Source organism: Xenia sp. Carnegie-2017, unplaced genomic scaffold (assembly GCF_021976095.1).
Source record: "Xenia sp. Carnegie-2017 unplaced genomic scaffold, XeniaSp_v1 HiC_scaffold_1, whole genome shotgun sequence".
NCBI lineage: Eukaryota > Metazoa > Cnidaria > Anthozoa > Malacalcyonacea > Xeniidae > Xenia > Xenia sp. Carnegie-2017.
The window spans coordinates 6,033,294-6,048,150 of NW_025813402.1; the positions used below are offsets into that span (position 1 = coordinate 6,033,294).

A 14,857-nucleotide genomic window follows, 5' to 3' on the forward strand; every position below is an offset into this window, starting at 1 on the left:
AATATGCCTGTTCTATTACAATACATCCTTAGATCGAGTATGATAACGCTGTATTTGCCACACGAACTAAGCCACACTATCGCAGATTGTGCTGTGATACGATATTTAGATGTGTAAATTCCAGTACATAAGCCTTAGTCGCTGCTGATGCTTTCAAATCGAGCTACACTTGAAATCAATTTTACGGCGATTTATTGGCGTATTCTGCAATTTTTTTCTTACAAACTATAGTCACAATGATTTATTTCATAAATAGTGCAAAAAAGTTGATGCAACCTCCGCGATTTGCTAATAATTGCGAGATATTAACTTGGACCACATATTTTCTAATACAACGCCATATTGATTCTCACAACTTTGGGGCTCCGGAAGTAAATTTGCCCGGCTTCAACTTTTATGTCAGTTGCACTATCTAGTGTATTATTAGATCTGTGATATGGATGCTTTTTAGCTGCAACCGTATTCAGGGCCAGATCAAAGAGAATGCGCTATCGCCAGTCTCCAGAGGCCATGCGGTTTTGAAAGCCCCGTGCAAATAAACTATTTTCAGTGGTAATATTATTGCCTTCATGTCACATAGAAGATCGTATATTAGTTATTTAATAAACTTCGTGATACACGTAAAAATTCAAGGGCTTCCATTACATGTCAACTCTGCGTTTTCTTATAAATTATGAATTGGATCGAATTTTATACTCGTAAAATACATCGTATGAAACGCTGGACTCTTCGTTGTAAGAAAACCATTGCAGAAAAATAACCTTTGCACAAAACGCTTTTGCTGAGACATTCTCAGTAAATAACAAAATTTTTATTGCAAATTATTTTTAAGAATTTTTGTCTATAAACAATGTCATTTGGACGGGGAGGGGTAGCTTTTGGACACGCATATAACCAGTAGTTCCATGAAAGTTTTAAAAGAATAAAAATATGACCACAAGATACAATAAATGAGCTTTCCAGAAATATCTTGTTTGTCAAGTGGGTAAAAATACAATAGCCACAACAGTTATCGTCTTCGAAAAGCTCTTGAAATTCTCCATGCGTTGGGCTCTTCATATCTAAAGATAAATATGTAAGTTGAGGTTGACGTTGATGATAAAAATTACAGTTATCATCCTTGTCGTACACGATATTGCATTTAAAATTAAGATTATGGTCACGACTATGATTATGAAAAGATTAAGATTAAGATTATGGTCACGACTACGATTATGAAAAGATTAAGATTAAGATTATGGTCACGACTATGATTATGAAAAGATTAAGATTAAGAGTACGGTCACGACTATGATTATGAAAAGATTAAGATTATGGTCACGACAATGATTATGAAAAGATTTTATGTACTTAATACTAATCACCATAATAATTATTTGTAATAGCAGTAATAAATGTGATAGAAAACTGTCACCATAATCTACGTGCAATAGTAATGACTTTTAATCATTTGAGAATTGGGAAAATGTGTTGTTTTCGCTGTTTTTCTTAGATAATATAAGCCCTACTTTCTAAATAGAGATTCAGGTAAATCTCTTTCATGAGCGCGATACACATATTTTTACACAATAATTGGATTGATATTCATTTAAAGACATCAAACCTGTTATACAACGGCTCCAACCGTTCTTGTCTCTTTCGTTTGCTGAGCTTCGTAGGATCTGCAACTTTAAAAAAAGATGGTGCGAACTCCACTAACCATTTGGGATCAATCGCTGTGCATTCTCGCATATACTCTTTGGTAGTAAGTACTAGTTCATGGTAGATCACCCAATCAGGTTGGCGATTAAAAAGCGCACTTGATGGATGGATATACACAACTTGATTGTCCACCAATGTTCTATAGCCCTCCTGTGGATCCTTTCGAGCTGCATTCCGGAAAAAACCGCTGCATATTGCTTTTTGCACGCGGGCGACGTTTTTTCCACAAGAAACAATGTCCAGTTTATGCCTGGAGATGAGGTAAGTGTTAGCAAAAACGTTTGACGAAATTGCATTTTTGCAAAAGCCATTTGCAAGGACCCTAACCTGTCCATTATTCCAAGCATCTGTTTTCGTATATCCTGGGCCCTTCTCAATGATCTAGCTTGAATAAAATTTTCGAAGCACCAAGGATTTGAAAACTTATTGTTCTTCCATGAATTATACACGGCCAGTAACGTGATATGATCTCCTTCAGCTTGATGAAACTTCGCTTTCTTTTGGTCAGCAAGAGCTTGTTTTTCCTGGCAAAAATTGAGTGAAAAAACAACGAGCTCATCAGAGTGAAGATACAGTAATATGTCCGTTTATCGGCAAAACACCATAGACATAAATAAACATAGCAGGACAGGTTCCATCAAAAAAAATGTTAAAAAAGTGCTCAATAGATAGAGGTGCGACTCAAGTCATGTAAAAATAAGATGATTCACCAATACAAAAATGAATGAAATTCATGTAATGACTAAATTGATCAAAGCGAATGATCTACACAAAGGAGCGTCATTACATGTTAGTAGATGTTAATCATCCAGGTTAGGGTAGTCCTGAGAAGAAATATAGGGGCTGGAGTTGACTGGCGTTTAGAGATCCATAGCGGTTCAACGTTACTCTTGTACTAATTGGGGCGATCTACATCTACAAACATTATTTATTGATGTGATTATTATTCCTCTTCTGTGTGGAAAGGAAAATGATGTTGGTAGAGAAACATAGCTTTTCAATATAAAAAAAAGAAAAATGTAGTGAATATATATACTTTGGGTCTGTAAAAGACATTTTGAACCGACAACATTGATACAATGGTGAGGATTTCGTCACTACAGCCAAGATGAACAGATTGAATCAACATTTTCGATAAAGGTGGTTCGAGAGGGAATTCGGCCATTCTTCGACCAAGACGTGTTAAAAGACCCTCGTCATCTAACGAGCCTAAGGAATGAAGCTGTTCCATCGCAGTAATCATCGTCTGTAGAAATAAAATAGATAATTACGCATCACACAAATTTGATTGAATTTCTCAAAGTAATGTAATTCTACAGTTTCTTGCAAAATACGCGAGGACGGATAATGATTTGCGCACAGACAATGCACAGTAAAAATTGTGTATAATATGACTTCTAATGCTGGCTATTTCCTGTATATTCATATTCCATGTATAAGAAGATTGCTGTAAATTAAGTAAGATCTTAACATTATTGATATTTCAGTTTAAACAAATGAAAACTATTGGTTGATAGTAACAATCTTTAACCGAAAGGCTAGATCACGTCATTCAATCAGTAAATGTTATCTGTTTTATTTAGAAATTACGTCATCTGACACATGATAACCAGCATGAAATATCACCAACCTCCATAGGTGGCGGATCCATAAAATCAAAAGCCAACAAGTCGTTTATTCCCATGGCTTTTAAAGACAGTATAGTACTTGTCAGGTTGGTCCGTTGGATTTCAGGCACAGCTGTCTGTAACATTTCATCGCGATAAGCTCGTTCAGTGTAAAGTCTAAATGAATAAAATACAAAGAAACGAAATGATAATAGGCACGGGGTTAGATATGTTTGTTACCCATTGTGTAATTGAACAAGAAAATTACATAATTTGGAAATTTTTCATGTGAAATTCTAACACACCTGTAGCATTTTTAAATGTGGTTTTAAAACTAATGTAGCATTACTTAATGTGATTTTAACACACCTATAGCATTTTCCAGGCCCTGTTCGTCCGGCACGTCCAGACCTCTGCTTCGCCTGAGCCTGTCATTAAAGTAACAACATAAAATTTGCAAAAGTTACTCCACATATTCAAGGAATGAAAATGCAAAACTAGAACGCCAGCAAACTTACTTGTGAAATTGGTGTGACAACTAAGGCGTCCATTCCACTTTTGGAGTTGTATACTTTCTGTTTGACAAAACCAGGATCAACAACATAATAAATACCATCAATTGTGAGAGATGTTTCTGCGATATTTGTTGCAATTACAACCTACATTGAGAAAATTCTCTCTTAAAGTTTTAACAGAAAGTTCCTAAACAATGTTGGCGAAATATAATTGCAGCAACACGATAACTGGAACATATGAACAAACCTTTCTACTTCCCGGCGGAGCAGGCTCAAAGATTCTAGTTTGCATTTCACTGGGTAATGCACTGTAAACTGGAAGAATTATCAGTTCTGGAACCTCGGGTCCAAGTGATTTCATTCGTTCGTACAAAATCTCACATGAAGTATCAATTTCTTCTTGACCTGCATGATTGACATGATTACAAGTCACCCTTCACAATTTCGACTGAGTTTTGCTACCCTTCACAATTTCGATTGAGTTTTGCTACCCTTCACAATTTCGATTGAGTTTTGCTATGACGTAATTATATATAGAACGAGTAGTCGAGACACGTATAGTTATTTAAAACACCAAAGAAACTATTTCATACCTGTCAAAAACACCAGAATATCCCCTGGTGGTTCAGTCAAATGAATTTGCATGACTGTGACCAAAGCTGCATCAAGATAATCAGTCTCAGCTTCTTTCGTGTACAAAATCTCGACGGGAAAAGTGCGACCAGGTATGGTAAAGATGGGTGCCTCAAAGAAATAGGTCGAGAACTTGACGGCATCAAGCGTTGCTGACGTCACAATCAATTTCAGGTCAGGTCTCTTTTTCACGGCCTTCTTCATCAGACCAAACAAAACATCGGTATGAATGGTTCTTTCATGAGCTTCATCCAACATGATCATGGAGTACTGCGAAAGGTCAGGATCAATCAAACACTCTCGAAGTAACATTCCTTCAGTCATGTATTTGATCTTAGTTTCAGGTGTTGTACAATCTTCAAAACGAATTGTATAGCCAACTTCTTGACCTAAACGACAGCCAAATTCTTCAGATACTCTTTTTGCGACGGACATGGCAGCCACACGACGTGGTTGAGTACACCCAATTTTTCCAACGGATGCTAGACCAGCTTCGGCGACGTATTGAGTAATTTGGGTTGTCTTGCCACTTCCGGTCTCTCCGATGACAATTAAAAGTTGGTTATCATGAACAGCCTGGAAGAAGGGAATAAACATTTTCATGACGATCTATAGCAAAGCTTTTTAAACATTCTTTGGCTATCGTGTGGGTGCAGTACAAGGCTTTTAAGAAGTTTCCAACGAATACATAATATTTACACAAATTCATCAATTCTTCTCATGAACAAAAGGGAATTTCCAAAGACTACGTGATGCTAACAATCAAAAAATTTGTAACCATACCACAGAATAGATAACTTAACAGAAGGTCCCACTAGTGTCGGAACCTTTGATGTTCGTTTCCCCCTACTTTTCTGAAGCAAATTCTAAGCAGACACGCCTTCCGGCAAGATACTTCAGCAAGATCACAATAGAAAATATAGATATTTTTACAAATATATCGTTTTCCATAACAAAAGCTTGCTACCTTATCTCCTTCCCAAGATGATAACTCTAAATAAAACTTTCGGCAAACTCTTGCTTTAAATGTGAATTATTAGTAAAATAACATTCTCGTGCAATACTATTCCATATTGATTTTGTGAAAGTATCTTGCTGGGAAGTCACGCATGCGTAGTGAAATAATACGCCACGATTTTAGCCCAGTGGGCCTTCTGTTAGACGTCTATTCTGTGACCATACACAACCTACCTTCACCAACTCATCTCTAAGTTTATAAATTGGCAAACTCTGTCGTTGTTCTAAAATTGATAAGTTTGTTTTCTTTCCATATGAAACTTTCTTTCCACCAAACGATGCTTTTCTCCATTCTGGCATGTCGTCTTTCGCAGACAATCCCATTCCCTTCACTTCCTGAGCAAATTGAGGTCTCTCCTCCCCGCCTGCACATAATATTAGATTAAACTGAGGTAGCAGTTAGGGGTGTAGAGAGAGGGGAAGGGGGATGGGTGATTAAGGTAAAGATTTGGATGAGTAAAGTACAGGTGGTGGATAATATCGAAGACAAAAATCAAAAAAGAAACACTGATAACCTTCAAGGCCAATAAGGTCAATACAAATACTGAGAATCAATGAATGAAGAGAACTCTGTGTAGCTACCTGAAGGAACGGGATCAACCCAAAGTTTATTAAGATCTTTGGGAACAGAATTTGCTTGCTCTTCTCGTTGAGCTTGTTTTAATTCGCGTCTTTCTTTGGCGAGAGCGGTTTGAGTCATCGCTGCTCTTTGAAGAGATCCATCAGGATTCTGAAAACCAGACAAACTGAGTGTATTACTTTTGTAGATGACAATATTTGTAATAGATACATGTTTGTAGATGTTTATTGCGCTGGTTAAAACAGAAAATGTCTACTGCTAAGTACGTCAAACGCCAGTTAACACTGACATCAACACTCCTTCTCTGGACTTGCCTAACTCGAACGATCAACATCAAAAACATATAACGATACTCCCGGGTTCAAACTATTTCTGAAACACTTTCTTAGCTGTGTGTGACGCAATTCACAAAAAAGAAAGTCAAAAATTGAAACATAATATAGCACAATCAAAGTAAATGATTGTGTATAAACGGAAAAACAAATTTAATTCATCGAATTCAAAAAAAAAGATGAAAAAACTAGTAATTTTAGCAAAACTCATTACACAACACAGTCAAAAAATGAAGGAAGCCACAACAAACGTGGTTTACCTTAACAATTTTCACAGGACTCATGTCAATACTAAGTTTTGTTTGTCCATTTAGAAATGGCGGCTCCTCTTCAACAAGCTCAATTTCAATTTCCTCATCTGCATAAAATACAAAAGTCAAATTTAATTGAAAGATCACACTTTTTCAACAAATTCTTTTACATATCTCATTCTGGAAGGTAAAAACCTACTGTATCACAAACAAACTCTCATCCATTATATCGTAATAAATTATTTAAGGAAGAAAAGATGATTAAGCTAGAGCAAAAGAGCAAAGTAGAGCAAAGTGGAAGTAAAGATGACAAAAATGACCAAGCCTCTGAAACAGCTGGGATTCTTTCATTCTCATTGTACATTCATACACCAAGAGTGGTGAATGCACTCTAATAATTGTTATGAAATATTGTATTTTCGGGAGTGCTTTCACAGGGAGTTGTTCCCGACGGTTTTGAATTCAAAATATTTTCTCTCTCAACTAAATTTGGAAATGCCAGGATGAACCCTTCAATATATGGACTTAGCTATATAATGTGAACGGAGCTCCAGGAATCATTGAAATATAATGTGAACGGAGCTCCAGGAATCTTTGGAATATGATGTGAATGGAGCTCCAGGAATCATTGAAATGTGAACGGAGCTCCAGCAATCTTTCAAAAATAATGTGAACGGAGCTTCCAGGAACTCGAAAAAAGCTAACACAAATCATGGTTTAAAAAACAAACAGTGCAGAAGCCTTTAAATTTTGTACGGAAGCCATAGAGTTTTCCGCGCATCAACAATAATTTTAGCAATTAACTTTCTTCTTTTCCGGAAAATACTCGAAGAAAACTCTCCTGACTGACGGCGCAGTCGTTTCCGTGTTTTTTTTCTCATGTCATTATTCTCAATAATTCAAGCCAAATTCGTTTGTGAATCGCTGGCAAGTATCGAGGAAGACTCTGCCATGATACCTTATGTGTTTTCACAGTTGTTACATTAAAAAATACGGCACCTACAGACAATTTTCAACGGCATTTTAAGTACCAAGACATTGAGAATTATAAGTGGTCTATATGTTTGTAAATGATGATCGTCCAGGTTAATAAAGTTCTGAGAAGGACTGTTTTTGTTGTTGTTGACTGACGTTTCGACAATCTTAGCGGTAGTCATCTGAAGACATCCTTAGCGGTAGTCATCTGGTAGTCACCTGACTCTGAAGATGACTACCGCTAAGGTTGTCGAAACGTCAGTCAACAACAACAAAAACAGTCCTTCTCAGGACTTTATTAACCTGGACGATCATCATTTACAAACATATAACGATACTCCCGGGTTCAAACCATTTACTTTATAAGTGGTCTCTTAGCCAATTACAATCGAGAATGAACAAACATTTTATGATAACAAGGATTATCTGGCACTGCTGGAATGTTTATCCACTTAAAGCACTTTGCACGAAAAACGAGAGAAAACTTACCAGAGCCTTCACCTTCCTGAGGGAGCACTCCAGTTTCGTCATCGAAGTCAGGATATTCAGATTTATCTAGGACTCCAGCTGATATTAGCTAAAAAAGTCATTATCTAAGTTTATCGTTTACACTGTGCGACATACCATGGCAAGAAAATGGCACAAAAATGTTGATATATAAATGTAAGATACGATCTACGTACCACAGCTACATAGACAAATTTAAAAAAACTAATAAATAATGCAAATCGCATGCGAACGTTCGCGTTGCGAATTTGACAAGTTCGCAATGTTTGAGTTTTTACGAACGTTCGCATGCGAACCTGCAGGGGCAACGAATCAGAAAAAGACAACAACAAACCAAAATGGCGGTGACAGGAAAGATAGAATGGACGCCAGAATTAGTTGAAGCCTTGTTTAAAAACTTTCGTTCAAACAAAGTTGTTTGGGATACTAGCAATGCAAATTACAAGAACAAAAACGGACTCAAAATCGTTTTCTGTATTTTGCCTTCCTTTTTTGATGCCTTTTTCGTCAATAATATTAAAAGTTTTCTTCTGCAAAAAACTGCCATGTTTTTTATTACCCCCGCCAAATCTGCCATACAAAATAATTTCATTTTATTGGTCGATTAAACAATAGAAAATCGTGCGAACAGTGTTAAGTGTGTATTGAATTCGCAAGTGTACGCACGTCGCAATTCGCAAAGGGCATACGATTTGCGAATTGCGAATGAAGTGGAAATGGGCCTTTAAACATTACCTGTTTGATCTCCCACTTCTCAGGGGATGTAACACGCTGTACTTTTCTCTTGCTTCGGGCCGAGTCTTCGTCGTAGACTGGAACCGACGCAGCTGAAGGTCTAAAGTAAGAAGTGTTTCATTGAAAAACGTTTACGATGATATTTAAAGTCTGACAATTTACCTAGATAACATCTAACGGAGACAACAGGAGGAGAAAATCCCCGATGACCTTCAATAATAAAGTTATATAATAACTATATAGATCTGGGAAACCCTTACCTGTCAGGGTTCCTGGTCATCGCTGGTGATTCTCCGGTTGTATTGGCTCTAACTCTTGTAGGATTTAAATCTTCTCCCGTACTTTGATCAACATCCTAAAAGTCCAATACGACGACATTCATGATTCATGGGATTCCACCAATTATATGAACACGACATATTCGTAAAACTACGTAGTCATTAAGCTCACTGCCACAATTGATAATTTGCCATACTTAAGGCCCGTTCACACGATCCGATTGTTTCGGTTCGTCCCTTGGTTGCTTGTTCAGACGGTCCGACAATTTTGTTCATATTTATACTCGTTTAGATGTTTATAGTCGTGTGAACGGCCATTTGTCTTATCCAGTACATTTATCGACATATTTTGCGTATTTTTGTTCTTGATTCCAAGTCTTTTTCAAATCTATGTAATTTGACCAGTTGGCTTCCTATGACCTTGTCGGATGAAAATAGAGCAAGTTCTATTTCCATCTGATTTTTTAGATTGACGAATCCGACTGTCGGAGGCTCACTTTAAATGTGTTCACACGATCCGTTTTTTAGGATCTAACAGAATCGGATACGACAAATCGGATCGCGTGAACGGGTCTTTAGGTTAACGTGTACACATTACGTTTATTTCAAATGCATGTGTACATACCTTAATGCTAAGACTAATTTTGGTGCCGGCCATTGAAAGAACCTTGATTTTCACTTTCTGTCCACGACTAACAACGTCGGCAACATTGGCAACGCGACCTTCCTGGCGCAGCTTTAGAAAGTTTTTAAATAAGAGCTCAGAATGTGTTTGAAAAGTGTGTCAAACGGTCAAAACGTGTAAATATGTACCTCAGATATATGAACCAGTCCCTCGTGTTTTCCTCGCAAACCCTCGAGTTGCGCAAAGCAACCAAACTGCATAATTCCCGTCACTCTGCCGTTGTATATCTACGTACAAGACGGTGCACAACGATTCAATGTAAGAAAATGAGCAATAGTTCTGCATCCAAAGTACAGCGAACAGCGGTTGATCATGTAATATAAAGAGCAGAGCACAACGGATAAATATATTTATTTGTGTTAAAAGTTAGGTCTACAATCTAGAAATAATCATGAAAAAATAAAGAAAGCATGGAAAATAATCAGGCATTCAATTAAGGAGAGACTTTTAATAGCTACGTACTCGTTCAATCAAAACTAACGTACCTATACTCGTTCAATCAAAACTAACATAGCTATACTCGTTCAATCAAAATTAACGTAGCTATACTCGTTCAATCAAAATTAACATAGCTATACTCGTTCAATCAAAACTAACATAGCTACTTGTTTAATCAAAACTAACGTAGCTATACTCGTTCAATCAAAACTAACGTAGCTATACTCGTTCAATCAAAACTAACATAGCTACTTGTTTAATCAAAACTAACGTAGCTATACTCGTTCAATCAAAATTAACGTAGCTATACTCGTTCAATCAAAATTAACATAGCTATACTCGTTTAATCAAAACTAACGTAGCTATACTCGTTCAATCAAAATTAACGTAGCTATACTCGTTCAATCAAAACTAACATAGCTATACTCGTTTAATCAAAACTAACATAGCTACGTACGTGGTTAATAGTAGGCTTATCAGGAAGTGGTTTCTCAACACGAGATGTACCACTCCTTCCATATCTATCACCATTTCTCCTTCTATCATGTCTATCTCCACCTCTTCTGTCGTTACTTCTTGATCTATGTCTTCTTCTGTCTCGATCTCTTTCATGGCTTCGAGAGCGAGATCTAAACGAAACATAGCTACAAAAGACGCACACGTGATATTTTGACCTTTGTCTGACTCTTACTACAATCGCAACATATTTTCAAAGTGAGAATAAAAAGCAATTTAAGTGCTTGGCAAGAAAGAAAAAGAATAGAATCAAACGTAAGCAATAACGCAAGTCTGTTGTTGATCATTTATACAACGATAACTATTTTGGTAAAAACAGCAACTAGATAGCTATCTGTGATATTAAGGCGATAAATTCAGTCTTAGTCAGTTGAATAAAAATGGTTTGGAAATTATCACTTGCTCTCGTACGCCATGATAGTGAACTGATACAAAAACACATAATTGACATAATTAATATATGAAAGAATGTTATATGCAGAGGTCATGGGTTCGAATCCCGTTGAGTCACCTGAATTTTTCAGGTTCATGAGACAATTGCTTAAATTGTCCAGCAAAGTGCGAAGATCATATCTTCATTTAATAATTAATATAATTAACATAATGTAGGTCAATACCGTTGATTTCTACAATACTAACAGTCGCCAAGAAACTGGAGGGAAAGACTTTTTTTGTTTTTCATAGTTCAGACTAATGCGACATTCAAATGTATTGGAAATGTAGTAAAATATTTAGAGCGGAAACGAGCGCAAAAGGAACTAGCTACGTCAACCTACACTTACTGTGTAAAACAGGTAGTCGTTATCGTTTTCGTTTTGTAACTATTATACAAATAAATAAGCAAGAAAGCTGTCTACATTAAACATTCAAAATTACTTTATTTACCGTCTTCTGCGATCTCTACTTCTACTTCGTGATCGTCTTCTGTTCGGACTACGACTATTCCTACGCTCAGATTTCTTACTGCAAAAATCAAGGGTAGGTAAGGAAACTCTGTTTGAAAAAAGATACCTTCACAAAACTTTTCTATGTAAAAATGAAATAGTAATGACCTTTTTAAACTACTTTCATCATCTTTTGCCTTGGCCATTAGTGCTTCAAGCTAAGAGAATAATAACGATGGTTTTTAATAACTTTTTTAATAAACCAAAGAATCCTAATGACGAGATACAGTGTATGATGACATGCGTACCTCGCCCATTGCTTTTGACACAACAGCATCATCTTTGTCATTGTTTACTTTCACATCTTCTGCCTACATAATTTGTCATCAAATGAAATGTCTAAACTTTGTAACTACTGCAAAAAGATTAACACCCATGCTGTGAGTACCATGTATAATTTTCATAGTGGTAACATATTTTAATAGTTAAGTACGTAGTTAAACTACGCAACTTACTGAAATCAAGGTCTTTTCATCCGGAAGGCAAAGACCGCTAAATTGTTTTCGTTTCTTCAGTTGTTCTTCGTCAAACTCCTCGTCACCAATTGCTTCAACTGCACGTAGTTAGAATGAAAGTGATTATATCGTTAAAAGTAAAAGTTACACTAACATGTTCAGTTCATAAAAATTAATCATAACAAAGGATAAATTTACGTTAAAAAATTCACGGAAAGTTTTTCTGTTGAAATAACACAAAGACGCAAAGTGTGTCTGCTAGAGTATTGACATTTTCAAAACTTTTTACAAATCTCAAGTTTCATACGTATGTCAATTGATGAACATAATTCTACCGTAGAGTGATTCTACTACATTCTGAACATTTTGTAAGGAAATTTATAAAAGTGTAAAAAAATTTGCATATTGCAACACGTTGATTTGCATCCTGTTTTTTTGCGACCAGTTAATTTGTATCCTGTTTTATTGTTAACTATATACAATGGCAAGCATAAGGATTGCTTCAATGAATGAAAGTAAAGTAAGAAATAAAGGAAAGAATCAAGGGCTCACACGTCTCAAAAAACGTGGGTGGATTCTGCGTTCTTGGACAGACATTTATACGTATTACTTTCTTTGATAGAAAGCTCATAATTTTTTTGAGCTGCACTTTTTATCCTCTAACAATTTCTGTACTAACTATTCATACATGCTTCAGAAAAGATAAATAAGAGGGGGGGAGGGGGGGGGCTCACATCGCCACACACCCCTAGTGTGCCTCTGGAAGTTAAACATTTTTTTACCATGAATTTTGTCATAAAAACATGGAGCTGCCTGTTTTCAAACTATTCACAAGAATCCAGATCAAAGTACTTTATTTCTAAATAGATTGGTACCTCATTTTGAAACCCTAGTAGTGTAATCAAATAAACAATTTTACCATTTTTAGAATCAGATTTCGCTTCAGATGAAGGTCTCATTTGCTGGATAAGACGCAAAAGATTTGCTGTAAATGAGTCCTAAAAGAAATGAAGAAGCGACATTAGTAGCAGTAAACTCAACTTTGCATGTTCTTCTGCAAAACTACAGAACACTTATATTCATGAAGGCAAACTTACAGGAAACTCTGCTCCATTCTTTTTCAGGGAATTCTTAAATTTCTCAAGTGTCCCACTAGTTTCACCCAACATAATGATGAACTCGGCTGAAAAATTTCAAGTAGTACACATTATTCACTTCTATGGTTATATATCACAGTTCAACATAATTTTGAAATCATCAACTGAAAATCAATATAATGATCCCCTAATTGTGCAAGTTCAGCTTTGTGTCGCAACTCACAAAGTGCTCGGTGAAGTGCCAAATGCTTAAAAATTCAATGGTTTTATAAGTTGATAACTCCTGTAAGTTCAAATTGATAAGTTCTAGCTCCAACACTAACACACTGACTTCTACCATGTTGCTTTTTCTTTCACACTCCTCCATTCTTTTTAAGATTTTTTAGTAGTTGTTATTCAAGTGTTCTCATTAGTGTTGTTGTTGATTGGCATTTTTCTATCATTTATTACCATAGGTATGTACATACCTTCTTTATCATGTCAGTACAAGATAGTTGTAGATGTTGGCTAAATTGCACATAAAGTGCCTTATATAATGGTGCATGCACATCAATTGCATATTAAGTGCCTTATACCATGAACAGAGGTTCATTTTATGCATCATGGCAACATTACATTGCCTAATGTTTATACTGGCTACAGTACTACTTGCCATATTACACACACATATGTATATAATTTACACCGAACACACACAGTTACACACTACACATTTACACCAATTGCACATTACACACATTCTTTCATTTTTATACATTAAATGCCTGGATTACCATTTTTCAAGCTTATATATATATATATATATATAAAATGAACTAAAATAAAATGGACAATTGTTTGCTGTCGCTACTCAGTGGACAGTTGCCTGAAGATCGCCCTATGGCGTGAAACTCTGAGTAGCGACAGCAAACAATTGTCCATTTTATTTTAGTTCATTTTATCTTATGCTCTTCTAATATATAGAATATTGAGCGCTCTTTTATCCAGGAATATTATCCATAATAATATATATATATATATACATACTTATAATTTACACCTACTTGCCACATTACACACATATATAATTTTTGCCATGTTTATGTGTTATCCCAACTGGAAAGTGTGTAAACTGCGCACTTAAGAATAAAAATTTGCATAGCACAAGTAAATTTGCTAAGTGACTATTTTTCTCAAAATTGCAAGCCCAATATTTAGGGTGCACACTGCATAGTACAATCTTTCCAATCTGGTGTCTTATCATCATGGAAGCAGAAAGATGTTCAACAACGAAATACATGTTTGTTTGCTTCATGGAATAGAAATAATTGGTTCTTACCAAGATCTTTATCATTCAAACCAAGATGATTCTCAAGTTCTGTACATATCTTGGATACAAGCGAGAGCTTTTCTAATTGTTCCAACTCCTCCATTATAAATTTTATATGCGTATAAACTAATTATAAAACGTCTTTCATGAATTTAACGTGTAAACTAATTGTCTGACGAATCTGAGTAAACCGCTGTAAATCTACTACGGCCTCCATCTTGACTTTGTGGAGCTCGCCGGTTGCTGGGGACATGGTACTGAAAATCACACTTCCGTCTTTTT

The 14,857-nt window shown here is 35.9% G+C and overlaps 1 protein-coding gene across 1 annotated transcript; it reads right to left on the reverse strand.

Annotated features, from left to right (window-relative positions):
* Positions 1–776: 776 nt before the first annotated feature.
* Positions 777–14,825, reverse strand: LOC124435876 (ATP-dependent RNA helicase DHX8-like). The gene is made up of 25 exons (XM_046985815.1): positions 14,585–14,825; positions 13,267–13,352; positions 13,089–13,167; positions 12,170–12,267; positions 11,963–12,025; positions 11,823–11,872; positions 11,656–11,733; positions 10,712–10,883; positions 9,945–10,043; positions 9,757–9,867; positions 9,114–9,208; positions 8,854–8,953; positions 8,101–8,188; positions 6,646–6,743; positions 6,056–6,203; positions 5,648–5,838; positions 4,417–5,032; positions 4,071–4,228; positions 3,827–3,967; positions 3,678–3,736; positions 3,332–3,485; positions 2,738–2,947; positions 2,029–2,225; positions 1,604–1,951; positions 777–1,061 (listed from the first exon to the last, which is right to left on the reverse strand). Exons 1-25 carry the CDS (start codon positions 14,676–14,678, stop codon positions 1,010–1,012), a joined length of 3,585 nt encoding a protein of 1,194 aa, XP_046841771.1. The 5' UTR covers positions 14,679–14,825; the 3' UTR covers positions 777–1,009.
* Positions 14,826–14,857: the final 32 nt, after the last annotated feature.